This window comes from Oculina patagonica, chromosome 12, assembly GCF_052425735.1.
Source record: "Oculina patagonica isolate OP01 chromosome 12, crgOcupat, whole genome shotgun sequence".
NCBI lineage: Eukaryota > Metazoa > Cnidaria > Anthozoa > Scleractinia > Oculinidae > Oculina > Oculina patagonica.
The window spans coordinates 29432573-29455797 of NC_135769.1; the positions used below are offsets into that span (position 1 = coordinate 29432573).

General features: G+C 39.3%; 1 protein-coding gene across 1 annotated transcript; it reads left to right on the plus strand.

Moving 5' to 3' along the window:
- The first annotated feature begins 10862 nt into the window (after positions 1–10862).
- On the plus strand, positions 10863–21456 carry LOC144634052 (pyroglutamylated RF-amide peptide receptor-like). The gene is made up of 4 exons (XM_078492996.1): positions 10863–11002; positions 11720–11990; positions 18461–18721; positions 20575–21456. The coding sequence occupies exons 1-4, from the start codon at positions 10890–10892 to the stop codon at positions 20926–20928; spliced, it is 999 nt and encodes a 332-aa protein (XP_078349122.1). The 5' UTR covers positions 10863–10889; the 3' UTR covers positions 20929–21456.
- Positions 21457–23225: the final 1769 nt, after the last annotated feature.

Sequence of the window (23225 nt, forward strand, 5' to 3'; positions counted from 1 at the left end):
TGATAAGAAATTGTTGTTGGTGTTATCACCGATAATTACTTACATCTTTACCTTTTATTAAGGGTAGGAAATAACGCAATAGGATTTAAATTATTCTGGTACTTGATTTTTGTCCAACTTTAATAAATATTACTCGACTTCTTAGTGGATTCCGTCTTAATGCTTTGGACATTTTTGTGGCCTGAGAGCTGCATAATGTGACTGGGAGGTATGTCGCTGTCGTTTAGTTTTTGTACCATGCGTTTTCGAGCGCTGTGATTAGTCAGTCGTTTACTTGAAAGGCCTCCTTTTTCCGCCATGGTTTTCATCAGACTATTCATATTGTTCTGACCCATTGCACTTGATTTAAACCACAGTTTTTTTCGACGAAGGACTTTTTGTGTAATTTATTCCGAGATAGAATGGCGCATCAGGTTTATTCATCGCGTCAGGTCTCTTTTCGGAATAAATTTGTAAACGGCAACTGGATCTCTTTCAGGTGGACCGTTTGGTGCTGCGAAAGCCTTCGGTTTAACAGCTCTGACATTTCGAGGTTCAGCTCCCGTTCTAGTTTTCGTTTGACGTTCAGAATACTCTAGGTATTCAGTTCCGTCGGCTTCCATGTGAAGTTCCACGTCGCCCCAAGTCATCTGCCGATGTTCTTCACAGCCTCTCAAACCAAAATGCACCGAATTGAAAAGCCAGACTGTGTTTAGCAAAGCTTCGGCATTTGAGATTCCCAGTAAATTCTTTTCGAAAAGAATGTTTTCCTCCACATCAGTCAAAGCTTCGGCTGCGTTGGGTTTGTTCCCTTTGCCTTCTTTTTTCAGTTGTTTGCTGCGAGCTTCCAGACATTTTCTTGCTTGATCAAACACAGTGTCTTCGATAATACTCGCTGAGTATTTGCGTTCTCTTAAATACCGGTTAAAACTTGAGAACAACCCTCGAAGGCTCGATGGTTCATAGTCTTGGCCATCTTTTCTTTTCACACTAAGAATGAATTCACTAAGGTAACGGCTGAGCTCTTCTGGTTGGATGTCTTCAATTTTTCTTTGTTCGTTTTTCTCCAGCAGAAATGTAGAAAGCAGCTTCACATCCCGCTGCGTTTTTGCTCGAGTGTTTTTGTTTTCCTGCTCTGTAATATATTCTTCGATGGGTTTACTTAATGGTTTAAACCTACTGCCAGAAGATTCAGCCATAGTTGTTAATGAGAACGTTTTAAACCGTCCACAAATGTACTGCGAAAGGCCAAAAACCCTGCAAGCGATAACTTTCAAGCAGTGAAAAAGCTAGCGCCATCGACAAAGCTACCACTCCACGTTCATTGAAAATGTTGATGCGTTTTGACAGCCGCTTTCTGATTGGACGAAACGGGTTTCTCACGTGCGAGAAAGTCGTTTCGCCGTTGTCATTGGCTGCGAGAATTTCCGAACCGTGTTTTCAACAGATCAATTCTAACTGTAAATCTCAGTATGTATGAAATAAAAAGAATTTCTAAACGGAAGTCAAAAACGTAACAACTCTCTCATACATTCTTTTGAAACGTCATGACTGTATACATGAAGACCGGAAGTCCTAGAATCTAGGATTGGAAATCCTGTGTCCCCAGAGGCCTTCGGTTTCTCGTGCCAAGGCTCTGCCGGCTAAGAGAAACAAAAGGGCTATGGGGACGAGAATGGACGCGAGCAACTCAGAAAGAAAAAGCTACTACGAGTTTGAAAACAAATTATTGGTCGTGACGAAGTAGACGAATATATATTCATCAAGCGGGTTTTATTACCTTGAAGATCGAAAAGCTTCTGATGTAGAAACTGGAGCAGGTATTAGGAGGTATCACTGAAAGCCAGGAGGCCACTCGGCTAACCAAACCGAGGTTTCTGGGCCATCATTCTGCTGTTGAAGTTCTGTGAAGTTGAACATCTCCCCAGCATAACTTATGGACCGCGGCTTTCGTCTCTGGCTCAAACCGAAGTTTAAAGATAGAAACCACTAGTTAGTATCTTGAAGTGCATCTTGACTGGAGTCGCCGAATTCTCTCGCTTCAAAAGAGCATTTTTGTCGCCTTCATCAATCGCCTAAGCGGCTTGCGGCTTGTTTTCTTCACCGTACTTGTGAACTAGTGACTGGCGCTTCGCAGGAAGCTAGTACTCTTCTCGATTTTCAAACTCATTGCCGTTGAGTATGTTGAATGGATATTTCTTCTCAGGTATAGCTGTATGCTGCACTTAATACTGGAAATTTTGCTGGCTCGTACTCTTCTCCATTTTTTGCTGCGTGTGTTTATGAAAAATTAGCTGCGTGAAAAATTTCGAGGGAAAGTTGGTCAAACTGGGAAGCAGGCAGGCTTTCAATTCTTTCATTTGTCAGAACATTACCTTCACGTACCATCCATGTAGCCGTCTTCTTATTTTTGTTTATACTTTTCTGTTTGTTTATAAAATCGTTTATGACCTCCTGGCTTTCCCCCAGTTTCGGTGATGCCTGTTTTAATTTCCACATCCAACTTCTGAGTCAGAAGTTTCCCGATCTTTAAGATAATTTAGTAAGTTAAAAATTCGCTTGGTGAATATTCGTTTTCTGTAAATTAAATACCAATATGTTTGGTAGTTTCTTTTCGAAGAACGAGAGTATGTACACGTTTTCTTTTCACAAGTTTTGTTGCAAATTTTGAATTTTCCGGCTTTCGAAAACAATATACGAGTTAGACCGTTTTCATGGAAACGGTCCATATGGCAAAATCCCGACCGAGAAAGAACCAATCAGAACGCTCGGATCTACCTAAGACTGGATTTGCCATATAATAATAGTATTTCGTTTTTTTTTTTCGTATTCATGTACCACCACTACATGCCCTGTAATTATATAGGATGCGAGCAAAACCAAGCTTTTAAAGGAAACCAAGTGTTCAAAGAGGAAAAACTAATGTACCTCTTAATGAACGGTTGCGGCTGTTTTCGGTGATTAGTTACTTAAATTTTGCATGTAAAATTCGAATTTTCATAGCGTGTCAAAATTTTCATATGACGTGAAGCAAATGATTGGCTTTCTTCTAACAAACAGGTGTGATGAAGTGACTCTTCATTATGTTAAAATCATCTTCTCAATAAAAAATCATCTGTAAACTGTTGCGCTTTCTAAATTTCCGTTCGTATTGAAAACACCTCAGTGAAGTATTTTCCGAAGGATAGCTGCAATAATTATTTTAACTTCTCCTTCAACTTCTTAAGGTAAGGATAGATGATTTGTTTGCTGCCGTTTTCTATTCTAAAAGATTTGACGGAATTGGTTTTTCTTTGCTCGATGCTGTCCTCAGTAACTGAAACTACATTATTGATATTTATTTTCGCGGGAACTTAATTTCGCGAAAATGGAACGGATATATAAAAAATACAATAGAAAACGTTCGAAATAAATTTTCGCGGGTCTTTAATTTCGCAATTTTTTGAAAATGGCGAAATTCGCGAAAATTAAGTCCCGCGAAAATAAGTAACAATAAGGTATTATTTTTCGAAACGGGATGAGAACAGTGTGGTGATAACTTAAAATTGGAACATGTCTGAATAAAGCATGAAATTTCAACAGTATTCATCTTTTTATCATTTCGATGGTTTAAAAATAAAGTGCATCCTCGAAGACCCAGGGGCAGTAAGTGGGGCGAGGGAAACGTGATAATTTGGGTAAAAAATAACGCGAAACTGCGAGGAAGAAAATCGGCATATAAAAGTTGGAGCGACTGAAAGTGCCCCTGGGGAAAGAGTCTTACCAGACCAGTTCAAAAAGCTCTCTGAATACTGCCTCCTGATTGGGCAGAAAAATCTTTTGTATTCCCATTGTATTATTCTGCCCAATCGGCGACCAGCCTGACTACAGTCCTTTTGGTGTGTTCTCATACGAAATATGTACACAAAGTCAGTTCTCTCGCCATATCTGTCTTGCTTGTTCGCCAAGAATTTGCTCGGAAAGGAAAAGCTTCGGCTAGTGCCTCCCCTGGTCGAGAACGTCGAAAGTTTGACCGGGAAGTTTGACGGCCATGCACGCGGAGAAACGGCGGACTCTTCAGATTGTGGTCGATCTCAGGTATCGTAACACTTGCATGCTGTTTGCGAGTTTTAAAAGTTTGTGTGCGATATGCTAGTTGCACTGCTGTAATGGATGTTTTCAGATTTTTTCTGGGAAGATCAATGACATCTTGAAGCGAAACTTTTTCAAACAAGAGTATTTTTTTACGAACAAGCCCGGCAGATGCGTCGAGCGGCCGTCTAGCTACGTGTGCAAAGCGTGCAGCAGCGATTCCTTCGATCTTTATAGTGAGATAATAGAAGATCGATCGCAGCTGGAAGCGAAACTACAACAACAACAAAACTTTATTTAAACAATCATATTATTTACAATATTTTTCACCTCCCGCAATTAGACTAGTTATATATATAAAAAAAAATTAGCCTAGTTATTCGAGACGGGAGGTGAAGAAGAAAATGAAGAAAAAAAATAAATAAATAAAGTTACAAAAAGGTAATACCTTATCTACATTAAAGAAAAAAATAGTAATAAGAAAGATAACTTCGAATAACATAGTAATAAATTAAAATAACAATGAGTTTAAAACTACATTAAGCTAAAGATTTTAGGAAGTCAAAAACGTTTTCCAAACAAGCTTTCAAGACCTTAAGTGGCGATGTCCTTTAAAGCGGACCATCGCATTTCGGGTCGGAAGAAAGTTTTCCTTCAAACTTTGCCCAGTGAACTATCTTGGTTTATAAGTAAATGTAACGGCATTAGTTTTTTGAAATACGTTAAAATGTTTTTTTCAGAGCCTATAACAGCCAAGGCGACTAAAAGGCTAAATTTTGATGGTCGCTATAACGAAAAACTGCACAAGTTGACGAGCTCGGCACACAAAAACCGCCGACCGCAATAGAAAACTATTATAATCCCATGAAACGTGGTCCTTAAAGGGTTGTGAAAACATGTTTGTTTTAATTTTTTTTTTAATTTTCAGGTTTGGAAAAATTTATGTCTCAACATCCGTCAGATCACTTTTTATAAACATGCCAATGTACCCTGACTTTGCTGGCTTTTAATTTCCAAGTCCAGACCAGACCATTCTAAATTCGACCTGAATTCTACTTAATAGATGCCAGTGAGCACAGAAATTTAAAAATACCTTGCACTTCTTACTCTCTTTTGTCACAGCGACTTCCAACTTTTCGTGTTTTAAGCGAATTTTTCACACACATTATGCAAATGAGGTTGTAAACCTAACTACGGTTGTTTACAACAAAAACGGTTAAATTGTTAAATTTCGACATTGTAGGTGAAAAATACAGGGAGTTTTAAAGAAAGAAAACTTGCAAATGATATGAGTGGTTAAAATTGACGAATTATGTTGTCTTGAACTTTGCATGATTTCAAGACAAATGTCACAATTGATTTGCAAAATGTGTTGTCTGCTGAACTTTGACCGATGTTTTCAAACAAACCGTTCTAACTTTTTGGAACTCGCTGTTTTTCATTTAAAAAGGGAAGAACAAATAAGTTCTTGCTAAATCTGAAAGCGTTTAAGGTGTAATATTTGAAAATTCCTTCAGTTTTAACTGGTCTAACAAGTTGGAGTTATGTAACTCTTGAAATAAACAATTTGTGACAGCTTGTGACCTTGTATTTCAGTTGACATGTTTTGTTGCCACTTTATAAAGTTGCAGTTTTAGTTAGTTAATCTGCAGTTCAAAGTCACATTCATAAACTTGTTTTGCATAAAGCAGCACTCATTTTTCCTAGCCTGAATTCCAGCGGTCTCTATGGTCGCTTTCTTCCTCAGCGCTTTACAACTTTATTTGCGTGACTTTTCGTGTTTCATGCAAACAAGATTTGCGTGGGCAAAACCCGACGGTTCGTACCGTCAAAATTCTATTGCCACAATTCACGTTACCAGCTGTAAGGATGCACAAAGACATTTGAAATTGTCATTCTGTAACTAGTTTTATTCATAATTTAGTGTATAGTGTTGTATTATGGCAGGAATTTTTAAATAAATGTTAGAGACATGCAGTTATCGGGTAAGTATTGTCACTGTGATAATGTAATTAGTTTGAGCCAAAGTTTTGTAATTGGCTCCAAAAATAAAATTTCAAAACAAGATGTCGTGCTTTGTCGGGAAAGTGCAGCGATTCACGAGGCGTTTCAGGTCTTTTGTTGCTTGCTTCAGTGCGATGAATCGATAGAAATTCACCTCGCTTCTATCGCGAGAGGACATCACAGAATGGCAAATTATCCTGGACAGAGCTGGCTTTTTCGATTTAGAGGAGTCGGTTGTCGCAAAAATGACCGTATGCGCCAAGCATAGGCACACATATGGAAAGTTCTGGCGCCCAAGAACAGCTTTCCTATATCCAGCGCACCAAGGACGTCCACGAAGAAACCAGTAGGGGGCAAAGAGCCGAAGGCTATTCAGAAGATGTACGGTGTTTTTGTTCAAGTCGGATCCGGTGCGTAGAGAATTGCCATACAGTTTCTTTTACATAAAACAGATTATAAAAATATTTTTCTTTTGCTTGAGAAGTTCATGCCGGTTCGATCAATATTTTACTTGAGCTGCTCTTCTAACATTTGTTGAGGAGGGAGAGTTATTTGCGCCCGCTAAATTCTTCTCAAGCCTTTGTCGGTACTTCCAGGTTACGCGGTTGGTTCATATTCTATAATTGCGCACTAAGACGTCATTGTTAGATAGCTTGTTTTGAATGCTGTTCAGACAAATACATGTAAAATAAATTATTTAAGAATTAGGAAGTTAATAAGGGAAGGTTTTTTTATAGCTGTTGAGATCCCTCCGGCCCTTTCTTAGTTTTTTGCCTGTTTTATGGGGGAGGGGGAGGGGGTATAAATCCCAAAAGAAGGCAAAGGCCACCAAAAAAATATCTTGTTAGGCTGTAAGAAAAAAAAAACGAGCATCCAAAATTCATGCCCCCTCCTTCATCCCCCCGCCCTATAAAAAATCTAACAGTCCTTACGCTATCAGCCTTGACTAATCAGACTATTCGGTTCCTATTGTCCCTTATCTCTACTAAGTGTACTTATTACTTAGTATTTCTACTTAGGGCCTGTTTACAAGCAGGTAGGGTAACCCTAGTGCCAGGTTTTCCCTAGCAGGAGGGTTACCCTAGCGCTCCCACATTTCTTCTTTTTTTCATCGACGTGTTTACAAGGTAGCTAGGGTTGCCCTAGCACTAGGGTAACCCTAGCTGAGCGCCAGGGTTACCCTAGCGCCTTGTAAACGCTCTGCTAGGGATAACTCACCTACCCGGAACAACTTTATTTTGGCTCCAAGAAGCCAAATTTGTTTAAAAATACCGACAAGCCATAAGGTGCGTTTGTTCGAAATATTTAAACTTGAACCTCCTTTTAAATACCTAAATAACCGATATCCCTACGCTTTCATTTACCTAAACTTGTGAGATTCCTACTCTTATATACCTAAAGGATGAAAAAGGTACCCCTTTCGGACGGAGCCTCCCTGTTTAGGCCATTATGGGGGTAACCCCCTCCCCCTGAGGGGGGTAAGAGACGTTCCTGGTTATAAGCTCAGAGGTAGTTGTGCAAACTGAAATTTGTTTAAGGCGTGGTAGCACATCTAAAAATGAAAACTAAATGGATAAGCAAAAAGTCGAAAGAAACTAGACGAAGAACCAGGCGATTAGTTTTGAACAGACTAGTTATAATTTTTTGGCCGTGTCACGCTAGTTTCCGTTTTGGCCGATTGATCTAAATTTGAGTCAAGAAAACAGACAAGTGCTTTTTTGAGTAGAGATTTTCTATGAAAAGTATTTTATTTGCAATGAGAAAGTGTTTTTTTTTTCTTTTTTTTTGGAAAAGAGTGATATAATTTCAAGGTGTAGTAAGTTGTACCGTGTAGTGGCAACAGGGATCAGAGACGTTTCTTGTTATAAGCTTAGAGGTAGTTGTGCAAACTGAAATTTGTATAAGGTGTGGTAGCACATCTAAACATGAAAACCAAATGGATAAGCAAAAAAGTCGAACGAACATAGATAAAGAACCACGCGATCGCGATTAGTTCTGGCTGTGTCACGTCAGTTTCCGTTTTGTCACGGTAAAACTCGCCCCAGTGATCTATAAAGTTTGAGTCAAGGAAACAGACTTGAAAGTATTTTTTTCAGTAGAGTATTTCTATGAAAAATATTTCATTTGCAATGAAGCAGCGTTTTTCTTTCATGTTACGGAGGAGAATATATCTCGAGCAGTGGGATGATGATTGGACGTCGATATTCACGGGTTTGCGAGTATAAGATGTGTGTAAACAAAATTTTAATTTTGTCAAACTTAAAAGTTCGCACGAGCGAGCATTTGTGTTAAATTAACTTACTGATACGCAGAGTAATACTAAAATTTACTGATGTCTGTGTATGTAACAAAGAAGTTAAAAACGAAATTCATTAGGAAGAAAGGCAATTAGGGCCACAAAGTACCGTCCTCAGCTACCTGCTAAGCTACGGTAACAGAATAAATTATTTTTTTTAATTTCGTACATTGATGTCAGTAATTAAATTAAAATGTCACGAATCCTAGATTTCAATGTGTGGTGTTAAAATTGAACTTATTACATACTGAGAAAACGTTCAGATTCCAGAAGTAAAAAAAATGGTAACTCAACAATAGAAAGCAGCAAAACCTAAGAGTACACAATCCAACTAGTAAGTTTACCTGACCAAGTTTAGCAGACAGCGAAACTGCATAATTAATTCGTAACAAATTCAAAGTTCCAGGACGAATAATTCGCCGTTTTTAACCGCTTAAAACGTTTGCAAGTGATCGTTCTGTGAAATGACCTGTATTTTTGACTTGCAATGCTGTAAGTCAACGATTAAACCGTTTTTGTTAAAAACAACCGTTGCTCGGTTTACAACCTCATTTGCATAACGTGTATGAAAAATTCGCTTAAAACACGAAAAGTTGGAAGGCGCTGTGACGAAAGAAGGTAAGAAGTGCAAGGTATTTTTAAATTTCTGTGCTCCCTGGCATCCATTTAGTAGAATTCAAGTGGAATTTAGAATGGTCTGGTCTGGACTTGGAAAATAAAAGCCAGCAAAGTCAGGGTACATTGGCATATTTATAAAAAGTGATCTGACGGATGTTGAGACATAAATTTTTCCAAACCTGAAAATTAAAAAAAAAATTAAAACAAACATGTTTTCACAACCCTTTAAGGACCACGTTTCATGGGATTATAATAGTTTTCTATTGCGGTCGGCGGTTTTTGTGTGCCGAGCTCGTCAACTTGTGCAGTTTTTCGTTGTAGCGACCATCAAAATTTAGCCTTTTAGTCGCCTTGGCTGTTATAGGCTCTGAAAAAAACATTTTAACGTATTTCAAAAAACTAATGCCGTTACATTTACTTATAAACCAAGATAGTTCACTGGGCAAAGTTTGAAGGAAAACTTTCTTCCGACCCGAAATGCGATGGTCCGCTTTAAAGGACATCGCCACTTAAATTTTGTAAATTTTTCCGTCGATCGGCCGATTAGCTACGCGTGTAAAGCGTGCAGCACCAATTTTAGCACTCAAATATGATGACGGTCATTTTTCCCGAAGACAAAATTTTCCCGACACTTCACATCCATTATTTGTTTGATAATTTAGAAGTGCTTCCATGGTGAGCTTTTTAACGTTTTAAAATCAAATAACATCGTTATATAAATAACAGTCTTATCATTGAGTAATAAGGTCTGATAAGACTTCCTGTCTTCGAGCTTTGACAATCAAGGGAAGAAATTAAACTGAAAACGTGCGTGTCAAATTTGCTTGATCAAGGAGTAAAATTGCTCTTTTTCAGGAAGCCTGAGATGTTAGTGAGTCGCCTGTCTGTCTTAATTATCCGACAATTACCCAAAACCCAGTGAGTTTTAGGGTTTGAGGGACAATCAGACAGTTGACGTTTAATTTGGATAATTAAAATTGCAGTTTTAAACCAAACTAAAGCAGCTGGGTTAATGCAAAAACTGATCACAGTCTTGGTACACAACATGGCTGGCGTGAAGCTACTACACAAGAAACGATTGAAAAGGGCAGACTGTTATTTAAAAATAACAGTTGCATACAATGTTTGTACTGAAAAATTGCTGAGAGATCGGTTGCTTGTGGCTCAGGTTCTCTCTACGCCATCTCTAGCCTCCCACGCAGTCGTTCTTAGGGGCGATCGTGTTTCACCCTGAAACACGATCGCCCCTAAGAACGACTGCGTGGGAGGCTACGCCATCTCGAGAGTGAAAATACTGTAAACTTTAGCAGATTATAAAGACATAGGAACGGACGTTTTGTTCTATCTGATTGGCGCAGCTGTAACAATTGCTGTTTAATTGCATCTGTTTCCTTCGCGAACAAGGAATATCTCATTGAAAATATAGAGAGAGATTGTGCAGGATTAACTTGGTAAGAAGAAAGGGTTTGCCCGTGTCTAGACATCAGCTTTTATTACAACCAAGCGATTGATAAAGGTGTTTACAATATGTTTAGTACAACAGTTTGATAGTGGCCAACGAATTGATCACAGTCTTGCTACACGACATGGCTGGCGTGAACAAATGATTGAAATATGCAGACTGTTAGTTTTCACTCCGAGCCTCCTTAGAATCATTATCAAACTGAGCGTTTCTCTGGAATGTGTAGTTCTTTTTCTAACGCGTGTCTATCAGAAATTGGTTTCTTTCCGGACGCGTACCTGTCTGAGGCGCGTGCCTTTGAAACGTGCGCCTGGGTGTATGAATAACGTTTCTTTTTGAAACGGGTTTACCCGTTATCCCTTTTCCACTAAAAGATACTGCTTATCAACTCTTAACGCTTCACACATCCTTATTTTGTTTTATCCCAGATCACGGAACTAACTTTGAAGCTCTTCGATCATGTCCGATTCAGCTGGTGTTGCCATAACAACAGTTTTATCCATACTCGCTTTTGTGGATATCGCGGGAAACATTCTTGTTTGTGCGATCATAAAGAGAAATCGAGATATGAGGTATGTCTTAACTAAAAAAGCGAGACTCCAATCGCAGCAATTACTACTACTTTCCTTGTTACAGTAAATGGCTTAAATAAAGGCAGAAGCTTATACTCGGTAAGTATAACTGACTGCGGAACTGAATCGATCATGTCAGAATCAGCTGCAGCTGTTGTCATAACAACGGTTCTCTCCATATTCGCCATTGTTAATATCGTGGGAAACTCTGTTGTTTGTGCAATCCTAAAGAGATATCGAGATATGAGGTACGCTGAGTCCGAAATAATTTTTAGACGCTTATAATAACCTTTCGTACTACAACAGTTTTTGTAAAGCTTTGCACAAGAGGGTCTGTAATTATTTTAAGGAAATTTATCTAAAAATTAACTTAAATAAAAGTAGCTGACAAATAGTGTGCTAAACGAAATCGATTGTTATCCAACTGCAGAGTGGGAAATATTGGCTCAAGTTAGCGCGCTGTCCAGACTCACGATCGAGTGGTCCTGATATTCGCCAGGCCCTGTGCCAGAACGTTGTGTTCTGAGGAAAGACACTTAGCTCTCATACTTCCTTTCTTGGCCCAGGTGTATAAATGGGTACCGCCGAATTAAATTTTCGGGCCGCGCCGGTAACCCTACGACGGACTAGCCAGAGAGAAATAGAAATACCACCTGCATTGCCTAAAAAAGCGAGAACAGCATCTGTATTTATTATAAATACTTTTCAAATTTACAGGACTCCCATCAATTGTCTACTCGTAAACCTGGCTGCAGCGGACATCATCTACGCGATGTTTATCATCCCAAAAACTTTTTTCAAGCTTATTTTTACCCACCCTGACCGCGTGACTGGTACTGTTTTATGCAAATTGGTGACACGTGGAAACTTCGCTTGGGTTGGAGGACATTCCTCGATTATAACTTTGATTGCAATCGCCATTGAACGATATTATGCAGTAGTGTATCCTTTTGGTAACAAGTGGAAACTTACCAAGCGCAAACTAAAGGTGTGTTACTAACAAAATTATGTTATTGGTAAATAGAACGTTAATGTAAGTTTGTAACTAATCAAAACCATCATTAAACTCGCTGCCCATTGGTGAACGCTGACGTCACGTATATCAGTTTCTTGCTCTTGTTGCTTCACTTGTTGTGAGAACCTACAGCAGATTCAGGTTGAGCGTTTAACGGCCTCAGTTGTCGCCGTCGTTGTCACGGTTGAATTGATTGCGTTGCGCGGCAAAATGACAGACGTTGCTAGGCGGGAATCACGACTTTCTGTCTGGGTAAAAGCACGTTGTGGTTTTCCCAGGCAGAACGTTGGCATTCCCGCCTAGCAACGTCTGTCATTTTGACGCGCAACGCAATCAATTCAACCGCGAAAACGAACGCGACAACTGAGGCCGTTAAACGCTCAATCTGAATCTGCTGTAGTTTCTTTGAAGTTAAAAGTGGTTTTTTTGAAGACCTTGTATACACTGCATGGGCCAAATACGTTTTCTATAATTAATTCCTATGTAAGTTATTTGCATCTTAAACAACTGCAGAATCTGGTAACCATGGATATATTTTGTTGAAACACTACCTGTTTAAGAAAGGGTCCATCTGAAACCCATGCAGTATTAAAATTTGAGTCTACATCGACCCTCTCAGATTTCCTTTATATTTTGCATGGGGGTACATATTGAGGTGACAATGCTGTAGGTAGAATATTATCCCAAAATTCTGTAACGTGTGGAAGATATCGTGGTCAACGTGCCCATGGTCGGTTTTGAGCCAAAAAATACACAAATTTTGACCCATCTTTCGACCAGAATATCTCTGCAAGCATTGAAGCTTTCCATATCAAAACACCACTGTAATTAATATCACCCGATACAATTTTAATGATACTATCAAGATTTTCCATCGCTCTCTGGTTTGGTAGTAAACCTATTTTAAAAATAAGGTTTTTCGGGCAATGTGTGACACTAGAGATTTTAAGGTAAAATTACGTTTGACTATCGCCGATGCGGCGTTATTCTGATGGTTTTATTAGCCATTATTTTGTGAAACATTTACCAAATAATAACTTAAAGTCAAAAAAAGTCTGTTAAGTTCTAACGGCACGTATGATTTTAGTGCACAAAAACGTGCTACACGTGAGTACAACAAAAACAAAGTTCTGAAAGTTTTAGAACGAGTTTTATAACATGATGGATAGGTCGGCTGAAGACGTGAAACATAACGCTTAGATACATTCAATAAAACTTTTAATATCTAAAGTGGCTCGTGATGTTAATTATCCGACTATGTAGTGCCGTTAAATACAGACTTGCGGCGTGAAGAAAGGTAAACAAGCCACTCGCCATGTCATCATCGATTGACTTTAAGCGTAACCTCACGAGCAGATTGATGCAGAAAGAGAAAACGTCGCTCGCTTCTGTCTGCCTGGTAGTTATAATGTTCACAAAAAATTCTGCAAGGCTTTTGATTCCACTTGTCTCGTAAACGAAACCTCAGTACTTCAAAATTTCAGATGTCTGGTAAGTTACTTTTCACCCGGGCGCCATGTTGTTTTAGACTAGTACCCAGTCTCTCAAGACTTGGTTCAGTGCTCGATCGAAACGTTAACATTGGGATGGACCATTTTAATTTTTTTTTTTTCTGGAAGCGCAGTATTCAAGACAAATAATTTTTTTCACTCTCGTTCTCTGCGCGAACAATTTTTTTTCCAACCGCATCTTCCTGCAGACAATTAATGTTTTCTAATTTCTGCAAACAATTTATTTGGGCTTTTTTGCTATTGCAAACAATTTTTTTTTCAGGATTTTGATCCCACTCTTCCAAAAAATAATGTTGCGTTCCTAATTATGCTTGAATTAAAGCATGGATGTGAAAACCATTCATGCCAGTTGAAAGGTCTTTCAAAGGACTTGTTAACAAAATCGAACGATCGCGCAGTTTGATTTTGTTAATTACTCGCGATCGTATGATTACATACCCATACTCAGTCCTTATACACTGGGGTTATATCCACCTCCTCTCTAGCTCCTGTTCATGCTATATTGTAGATCAACGTGATATATGGAATTTTGAAAGCAGCTTATACACAAAATTACTTTTAAATTAATGAAAACACCAATGAAGTAGTAATAAACCATAAAAATCAACAAGGATAGTTATGAACGAGAAGAATCTGGACGGGTAACGAAAGCTAAACTTGAGAAAATAAGTCTTTCTTCAAGATACGCTAGCTGAGCATTCTTGCATTGATCGCTTAAAAGTGGCGAAGAGTATCATCACCAACCTTTACGAGTTACGTGTTATGCTTTTTGTCGCTGACATATCGCGGATCTGAAAACCATAAACGCCAGACGAGACCATACATGGAGAATATCGGCCCTCGGTCTTTTCTGTATAGACCTCGCTGTGATCAAGCCAATATACTCCCAGAACGGCCCTTGCACTTGGTTAATAAGATGTATGTCGAGAGGCAGTGGTCAGGGGCAGGAGATCATCTTAAAATAACTCGTGATTGCTGCTGCGTTTCATGATTGTTTCAATCTTGCACTTCGAGTATTCACTCCTAACTGACTAACTGCACAAACCTGACGCAACGAGCGACTATCAAGGGATAAGTTGCAGAATCAAGTACGTTTAAGTTTGCTTTTAAAATATAGGCATGCGCAATTCAACCGAAAGTACGATATTTTCCGATTTCGTCTCCAGCGATGAGTTTGGTCAGCACCAAGAATCGAGACCTCTGGACTTCGCTGAAAGCTTGCCCAAAAGCGGCCAAATCTGATTGGTTGTTGAAAACTTTTTCATTTCCATTCTCGTACCCAGAATCCACGATCCTTTTGGTCTGCACCAGGGATCGAGACCTCTGGCCGGCTCTAACACCGGAAGTTCGCGATTCAAGGACTCATTGTCAAATCGGACAAATCTGTTTGACTGAAAATATAGAACGAGCACTCTGTGCATGCTTACAAATCGGGACCTGGTGTCAATTATTATTGACAGAAGTTAATGTCGTGTAGCGCAGCCTCGCCCTCGTGGATCACGTCTTTCGTGCGCTGTCGATCGTCATGCTGACGCGTACATTTGGATTGTGCTCGCTCGCTGCAAGTAGTTTGTTTTTCGTCACTCTCACCCTCACTATATCCCTCTTTTTTCTTCCGTGCTCTCCACTGGCTTCGGCCTCACTGTTGAGTCGGTTCCCGTAGCAACCATCCAAGCACTTACCTCTCAGTCTAGTTTCCGCCTTCGCCTCGGCGGCCACTCCGCTGATGTCCCATCCCTTTGCGTTCCCAGCCAAACCCCGCCTTCAATTCGTTGCGTAGCGTAACAGACATTAACGGCAGAGGTCTCGATCCCTGGCGCAGACCAGAAGGACCGTGGACTCTGGGGACGAGAACGGTAAAATTCATCTCAAGTCTACGGTGCATGCGCACAATTTAACCGGAACCTCATATGGCCCAGACGGCAGAGGACGGCCCAGTTCAGTCAAGGCTGACGGAAAATGCGCGTGTTTAAATATCTTCAAACTCGTTTGTCAACCGCTTGTTAAGGGGAACGAAGACCCCGGGAACAAGGATCCCAAAAAATTCCAACAATTTTGAAATCACCTGTGTGTCTCTTATAGTGCTCCTATTGATTTCCTATTTAAAGCTAGAATGACGGACCGACGTATCGACAGAATTAAATAGGGACTTTAGAGGACTGGGAGAGGACTGGGCCGGTGTCAGCGTTCTTGGTGGGAACTTTTAACGTTAAGAGCCGGCGTGTGTGAACGGAGGACGGCTTCGTTAGTGGATCAAACATTTGGCGCTTCTAGCCCAAAGTCCGGGACCAGAAAGCACTATTTTCATTCACAGGGAACAAATTCCAAGAGAAATTTTTGTAGAAACACAAGGAAGAAAGTTCATAATTTCACTCACGTGGCTTCGCCATCAGCGTTTATGCGAAGCACAGCAAATATATTCTCAACCGCAAATAAAACTTATCTTCTTTACTTTTTATCAGTACCACTGAACCAAGAAGACCATAAAGAACCGCCTAACAAAGTAAAAGAATTAGGAATAACGAGATTTTTAAATGAAATCATACAAAAAGCAGTCATGTTCACTGGTGGACGGCAAAACTCTACTTCTCACGTCCTCGACAACAGCTGGACGAAGCTGGACGGCAATGTGCGTGAAGCGGGCATGCGCAATATAGGCTACACGCGAATAATTACTTCCCGTCAGCCATCCTCGAGGTCAGCCGTCCAGGTATCTTAAAGTCCCTAATATTTATATAAGTGTAGATCAGCGTGCCTTTTTACAACTGTTTTCGTCTTTGCCTTAACCAGATGAGCACTAGACCAGGTTGTTGAAAGTTTGTTTTTACTGACACTTCCATTTCCTGTAGCCAATTCTTACAATAAATGTAAATGAGTGAAATACTGTAAATGATCTAATAAACGCCAACTCTCAAATAGACGCTGCGTATGTTATAAACGCCCCCTCCCCCTGAGGTGCAAAGTTTGTTTTAGAGGCCCCCACCATTAACCAATAAACGCCCCGTGTTTAATAGACACCCTCTGTTTACCCCCCCCCCCCCCAAAAAAAAAAAAAAAAAAAACAAGAAACAAAAAAGAAAAAAATATTCGCCTTAAACTCAAGTTAACGTTTCATCGAGTAAAAGCACGCAATTTGCTTAGTTTATTGCTTCATTCGGACATCGAAGAGGCCAACGGAGCCAACATCCCCGATGCGATGACGATGAAGACATCGATATCGAACTATCTGTGAACGACATCTTTAGGCTTTGCATTAGCAAAGATTAGAGTAGTCTCCTACTCACAAAATCTGTTTCCTATCTTAATCCGGAAGCAAACTACGCGTCGTATCGACATATTTGTCATGTTTACGTTGTTACAGTTAAAGTGAAATGAATGCCTTTTTCTACTAAACGCCTCATGTTTATTTTAACACTTCCTCATGTACCCCTTACATTAAAAAGACGCCCTAGCGTCTATAAGATCATTTACGGTAACGCTAATTTTACGATTTCAAATTTTCAAAATTAAAAGAAAAAGGTGGAAAAAGCCATTGCGAATTGTGGCGTATTGGATCATTTATTAATTATTGTCCACTCAATACGTATCCCCTGGATGTCCGGTCCCTCTTGAATCTGACTCGGAGTGAAATTTGAGACATGGAATTTGAGATAAAATTCTGAAGTTGGCCTGTCCCGCAATCAACTATTGTCGGTGTTCTTCGTAAAACGGCAGCACCAAAAACTACTTGTGCCGCAGATTCTCACTGGATGGAAACGATAACTGCATAATTTCTTTGCAGTGGAAACATGTTTTTTTATATGTGAACAAAACACGCGACCGGATTAAAAACACGTCGGTTTTCATGATCGGTGGAGATTATATTTGATGTCTCGCCGCCAACTTGTTTTGATAACATCTGTTCTTGAATTACTATGGTGCTGGAAAATACGACAAAATGCAGCTTTTACACCAAGTGGGCGATGCCAAAAACCCTTCAAGGGAATGACTTTCATGCTTTGATGCTTGCTTGTGGGGATATCTTTCACATTGGTGCGGTACGACCAGCAGGTCGGTATGACCTTTGTGTTCGTTTGAATTTGTTTGCTATGCTTACTACCAGCCAACGACTTCCAGTAGTTAAAACTACTAACGATTTAAAAGTATTTTTATGCAAAAAAGCTTCATAATGATGTTTTATTTCCTTAAGCAACATTCTATTTAGAATATCTTTTACAAACTCTGAACTTATCGCGATTTCCGTGTTGAACTCATTTGCATATTGACACGAATTTAACAACATTTATTGATGTAAACCTGTAATTCCTCTTAAACTTAACAGAGATTTTACTTGATAAATGGAGACACCATTTCCTTGGCAATCTATTGATAGTTTCAAATTTGATTGAAGAAACGCCGCATGTCTACAAACAACGACTTTTGAGACCCCACTTTCTTGATACGAATTGAATAAGGAGAATTGAAATTTTGCTTTCAGCCAAACGCAGTAAATAACACAAGTTTACTGAACGTTTTTCTATTGTTCGGGGCTTGAACTGTCTTATGTAAAAGTTTCGTTTTATTTCCTTTCATATTTAGCATGTAGCAGGCGATCAAACATGGTGAAAATTTTTAGGTCAAATTTAAGTACATTCCACTGTTTGACAGTTTGATTGACATTTCTCCAAAACAATAAACAATTGAACCAAAATTTTGCACATGGTTAATGTACTAGTGATGTTACATATGTGTGCCAAATTTGAGGAAAATCAGTGAGATGCGCTGTAGACTCGACTGCATGGCTCTCGTGAGGACTCACTCTTAATACAACAGTACCTCCAGTCCCTTTTTAAAAGTTGGAAAACTGAAATTGTCCGACAGCTAAAATTGCTCTTTGAATTGCTCATGAATCAATATCAGTGACGAGGGTTAACATTTTTTTTTTAATTTCAGGTGATTATTCCTGGTAGTTGGCTCTTCGCCATAATAGTCAACATTCCACTATTCCTTATCGTTGACATTGAAATGGAGAAGAACAGCAACTTTTGCGTGTACGCCTGGTCCGAGGAGTGGATGGGCAAAGCTCATAGTTGGGCACTATTAGTTTTACAAACAGCTCTTCCCTTGTCACTGATGGCTGTGTTGTACTCCAGAGTCGTGTACACTTTGTGGTTCAAAGGTAATGACGAAAATCAACTCACCTCACGACAAAGGGTAAGTGTGTGGCCAGAGAAGATCGACTAATAATTTATCTGTTTCTTCTCGTCAAGTGGCTTTCTTCTATTAGTTAAGATGAAGATCGTAGACGTACAACTTAAAGTTAAATTGACTACAACTTAACTTAAATAAAAATGATTCTTAAAATCGCGCGAACCAGAAATATATTAATTAATACTTTACCTCAAAATTTAGCTCGCTGACCTATCCCGAAATATGTTATACAAGCAACGTTCAGCATTGCCCTTTATTTGGGACTTTTATTAAGGAAAAATTGCAGAAGTTCCGTTATCTAACTCAAACTGCACAATTTTCTCCACTTCACGGAAAAGTGAAGAACATCAGGCCCGTAGGGAGGGGGGTACGATGGGGTGCGTCTGCACACCCCCACGAGCCTTGGAAGTCCGCTCATTGTGAAAAAAGTATATATTAAAATAAAAAATAATGGGAAATGGTATTTCTGTACTTCTACTATTTACATTCAATGTGGTCCTTTGGGTTGAAGGTCCACCATTTGTAAATTCGTGTGGTATTTTTCGGACCAAGTTGTGTGATTCTAGGTTCATTTCAACGATACTACCTAATGTCCTTCATAGGCGAACCGTTCGAAGTGCCATTAATATTCCCAGGCGCTACCGAAACAGAGGAGACTGGGTACTTGTTGGGCTCGGAGCTTGCCACAATGCTAAAAGATCAACAAACCGACTCTGGCTGATTTATGCAATTACCATTTGGCAAAGAAATGAAGAAACCTATCTTTTTCCTGTCTTCCTTCTATGTATTGCCGTCATTGTTGGCTAAATAAATTGTAAATTGCGTTTTCAAGGTTCTGTTTCAAAAAATATGATTTGAATTTAAAAATGTACCAGAGTTATTGTCGTTGTTACCTTCACTTTTACCTGCCTTTTTTTCTTACAAACTATACCCCCAGACAATCCTGGTTACGGGCTTGAACATTGGAAGTTCTAAAAATCGCAATTAAATATGATTGGTCACCGCATTAGTTTGGAAGATAATTTGAAAAAACTGACTTAAACACAGGGAGCAGAGGAGCCAAATTCGACCTTTGTAAATATTAAAATGTTGGATCTATTTCGTAGCGCTTGTCATACGTTATTTGATCTTTTTGTTTACGCGACGGTTAAACCATCCTGTTGCGCTTGGCGTAGCCGCAGGCTCAATGACCGTGGGCGCCACAAGATCTCTCCTTCTTCTTGGCCATGTCGGCACTTTGTGGCTCGCTCGGAAAGCGTCACTTTCCGTCCGTTGCCCTTCGGGCAATAAACGAACGGAAACCCGCTGCAATTACGCAACAGACTATTGAACGAGTCCCGCTGGCTTAACCGTCGCGTAAACAAAAAGATCGGAAAACGCATGACAAGGGCTACGAAATAGATCGAACATATTTTACAAAGGTCCGATTTGGCTCCTCTCCTCCCTGTGACTTAAAGTGCTTTTCAGCGAAAGCTTGTTGTTACCAATGCAATACATTTGACGTCATAAACACTTAAAAAAAAAACAGATACGAAAAGCTTCACGGGGATAATCGTAATTTTTACCTGTAAAAAGAAAAAAAATTTTTACATTTTCACAGCTTCATATACAATATTAACCGTAAGACGATTTAGTCTAATGGTGGATTTCCACTGATGCGTAATTTTTTTTACCTGCGTGAAAAAATTTAGAGACAATGTATGAACGGTTTGCGTAAACGTTTACGCAAGTCGTTCATACATTGTCTCTAAATTTTTTTACGCACGTAAAAAATTACGCGTCAGTGCAAATCCACCATAACGCAGCTTTGTTGATCCGCTCCATATTAATCGGACTTTGCAACTTTCTATACGTAGGGTGTCATAAGAGTGCGGAGGCGGGTCACCTTGATGGTCCTACCTGTCACTGCCATTTTTGGAATCTGCTGGGGCGCAGAGTCAGTGGAATACGTCCTAAGGCAATTTCCTTCGCTGAACATAACTCCAGTCGTGATCGCTACTGTTGACACAATGGTGGCGTTCAATGCTGCTGTCAACCCGTTTGTGTACGCCTTGTTGAACCAGCAATTCAGGGAGAAGATGAAAAAAATGATTTGCTGCACTGGTTTCTCTGCACCTGTGGTTCATCCTACGCCGGAAGCTCAAGACATAGAGCTTGCTGACAGCACCACCCACCCGACCCACACAGTAGGACCATGCTCCACAGAGTGATGTGTTCATTTCGTTCTAGTGTTTCGAGTCAGCAGTTAATATATACCGAATAGTACCCGTTCGTTAGACTTTCGTTGAAAACGTTGGTGCCTGTCACTTTATCCAGAAATCAAAGGATTTCATCTTTGAAAATAGTACAGTAGGGCTTGGTAGAGTGCTTGATTGACTTGCATGTATTTATGTTAATTACAATGTCATACTTACTGTTGTTGCGTGAAGCATCTGCTTTTATTGCAAATGTTTGTCATTGCATTTTATCTGATTTATCATCGACATATAGACTTCACTACAGCCGTTTTAAGTAATTGTTATATTTTTAGTACTGTACGTGGCTTCTTTTTAGGTAGCTAAAGCTTAATCAGCATTTTTAACTTGGCTAAACATGCGTTGAAGGTAACCAAAAATGGTTGTGTTGGAGCACTTGTGAAGTTAACGTTGTTCGGTTTTTGTACAGTAGCGAGCATTAGAGAAAATTGAACATCACGCCATAATAACATGTATAATACAATTATCTGAATGTATGAAATAAGGGCGAAACTTCACTACTATGCATTAGAAATTCTTGCTAGCACGAAGTAAAATAAAGACCCTATAAATTCTCTTCTGTCTCCATTTCTTCTTTGGCTATAATATTTGATGCAGTTTCCATATTTACACAACTTGAATGGCCCGAGACTTCATGGACAAATTAGGGGAGGGGGCGGCTGTATACAGGCTCACTGTACAGGACAAAAAGTATTATCTGACCAGTTTTTTACCATTTACAAACTTACAAAAAAAATGTGCTCGAGTGCACGACCTTAAAAACAAGCGCCTGCAGCAACATATATATTTCCCTCCCTTGGAATGTTTTGAAAAAAAACACGGAAAAGCTTAACCCCACAAGACTCTTACTGCGTCCAAATTATTTCCTTTACTTTTCGTGGTGTTGTTGGTAAAGTAAATAATTTGGACGCAGTAAGAGTTTTGGTGCAGCAAGACCAAATTCGACTAAAAACGGTCTTGTCGTCATATCATAAATGTCTGATTTGACTTTTTTGTCAAATTATTCGAGGCAAGTTTGAGGTGCAGAAAAAAAAAAACTCCACCAAGGGAGAGAACAAGAAAAGAAAAACAGTAACAGCCACTTGTTACTCGTTATCTTTGCGATAAATAATTCGTACAAAATATCCCCAACCACCCAATCAACCACACCCATCTACACCCACCCAACCCCCTAAGAAAATAAACGAATAATAATTTTGCAATATTAACATAGCAAATACAAAAGAAGGTACGGATGACCAAAAGTGACGAAGATTGAACCGCATTGCTTTGGGTTTTTTAAATATTACTGGACTGAACAGTTTTCAAAGTTAATCTCATTTGCTTGTAATTGTAATTTATAACGCCTGAGAGACAAATTTGGTTGCAATGAAGCCACGGTTTTGTCATTTACATCCATAGAAGGTAATTTCTTTGCAAACATTTTAATACTCGCTAAGAAACTTTTAAGTTTCATAGCGAGTATTTGGCAAAACTTCATAAAATAAACTTATCTCAGCCGTGACACATGTACAGTCCCTTTAAGCTTGAAGCCATGATCTGACATTTGTATGCGTGGGCCAACAAAAGAAACGTGTTATGAGTCACATGAATGTAAATAGTTGTATTTTTAATAATTTTTCTCTTTGTAAATTTTTACGCAATTCAGTTTTAGACTGTCATGTAAAAATATAAATAAACTATCTACCTATCTATTCAAATGTGTAAAGTTCTAGATCAACGGGGAAAGGAAAGCAAATAGACGAAACTACTGCTCTTGTTCTTCTTTATTTTAGTCAAAATGGCAAATAGAGGAAAAGAGAAGAACGATATTTTTTAAGATTTTGATCACGAAATAAAGGTTTTGAGTCTACCGTATTTTTTCTATCGCATCTTACTGTGGGGGAAGTTTTCGTCTCAAATGAATTACTCGTCTTCCAAGCGTCAAATTTTTAATACCTGTCAAAATTTTCTCATTGCGTGTGGCATGTGGTTGGTTTCATCTGACTTTGGGTGATTCCTCTTCCACTTTGTCAGTATTGGTCACTGGAATATTAATTTGCCCTATTGATATTGTTTTACTGGTCGCAAATAGATCGATGGTCGGCGTAGCGGCAACCTTGCACCATACTGAACTACGAGTCAGGTAATAAAAAATACTGAATAACCTCAAATTACTGATGAATTTTAAAAAAGGCCTGGCAGGCTTGAATTGAACTATGAAGCAAAGTGATGAGAAATGAGAAACCGAGGGCTGGTAAAAAAAGACAGCT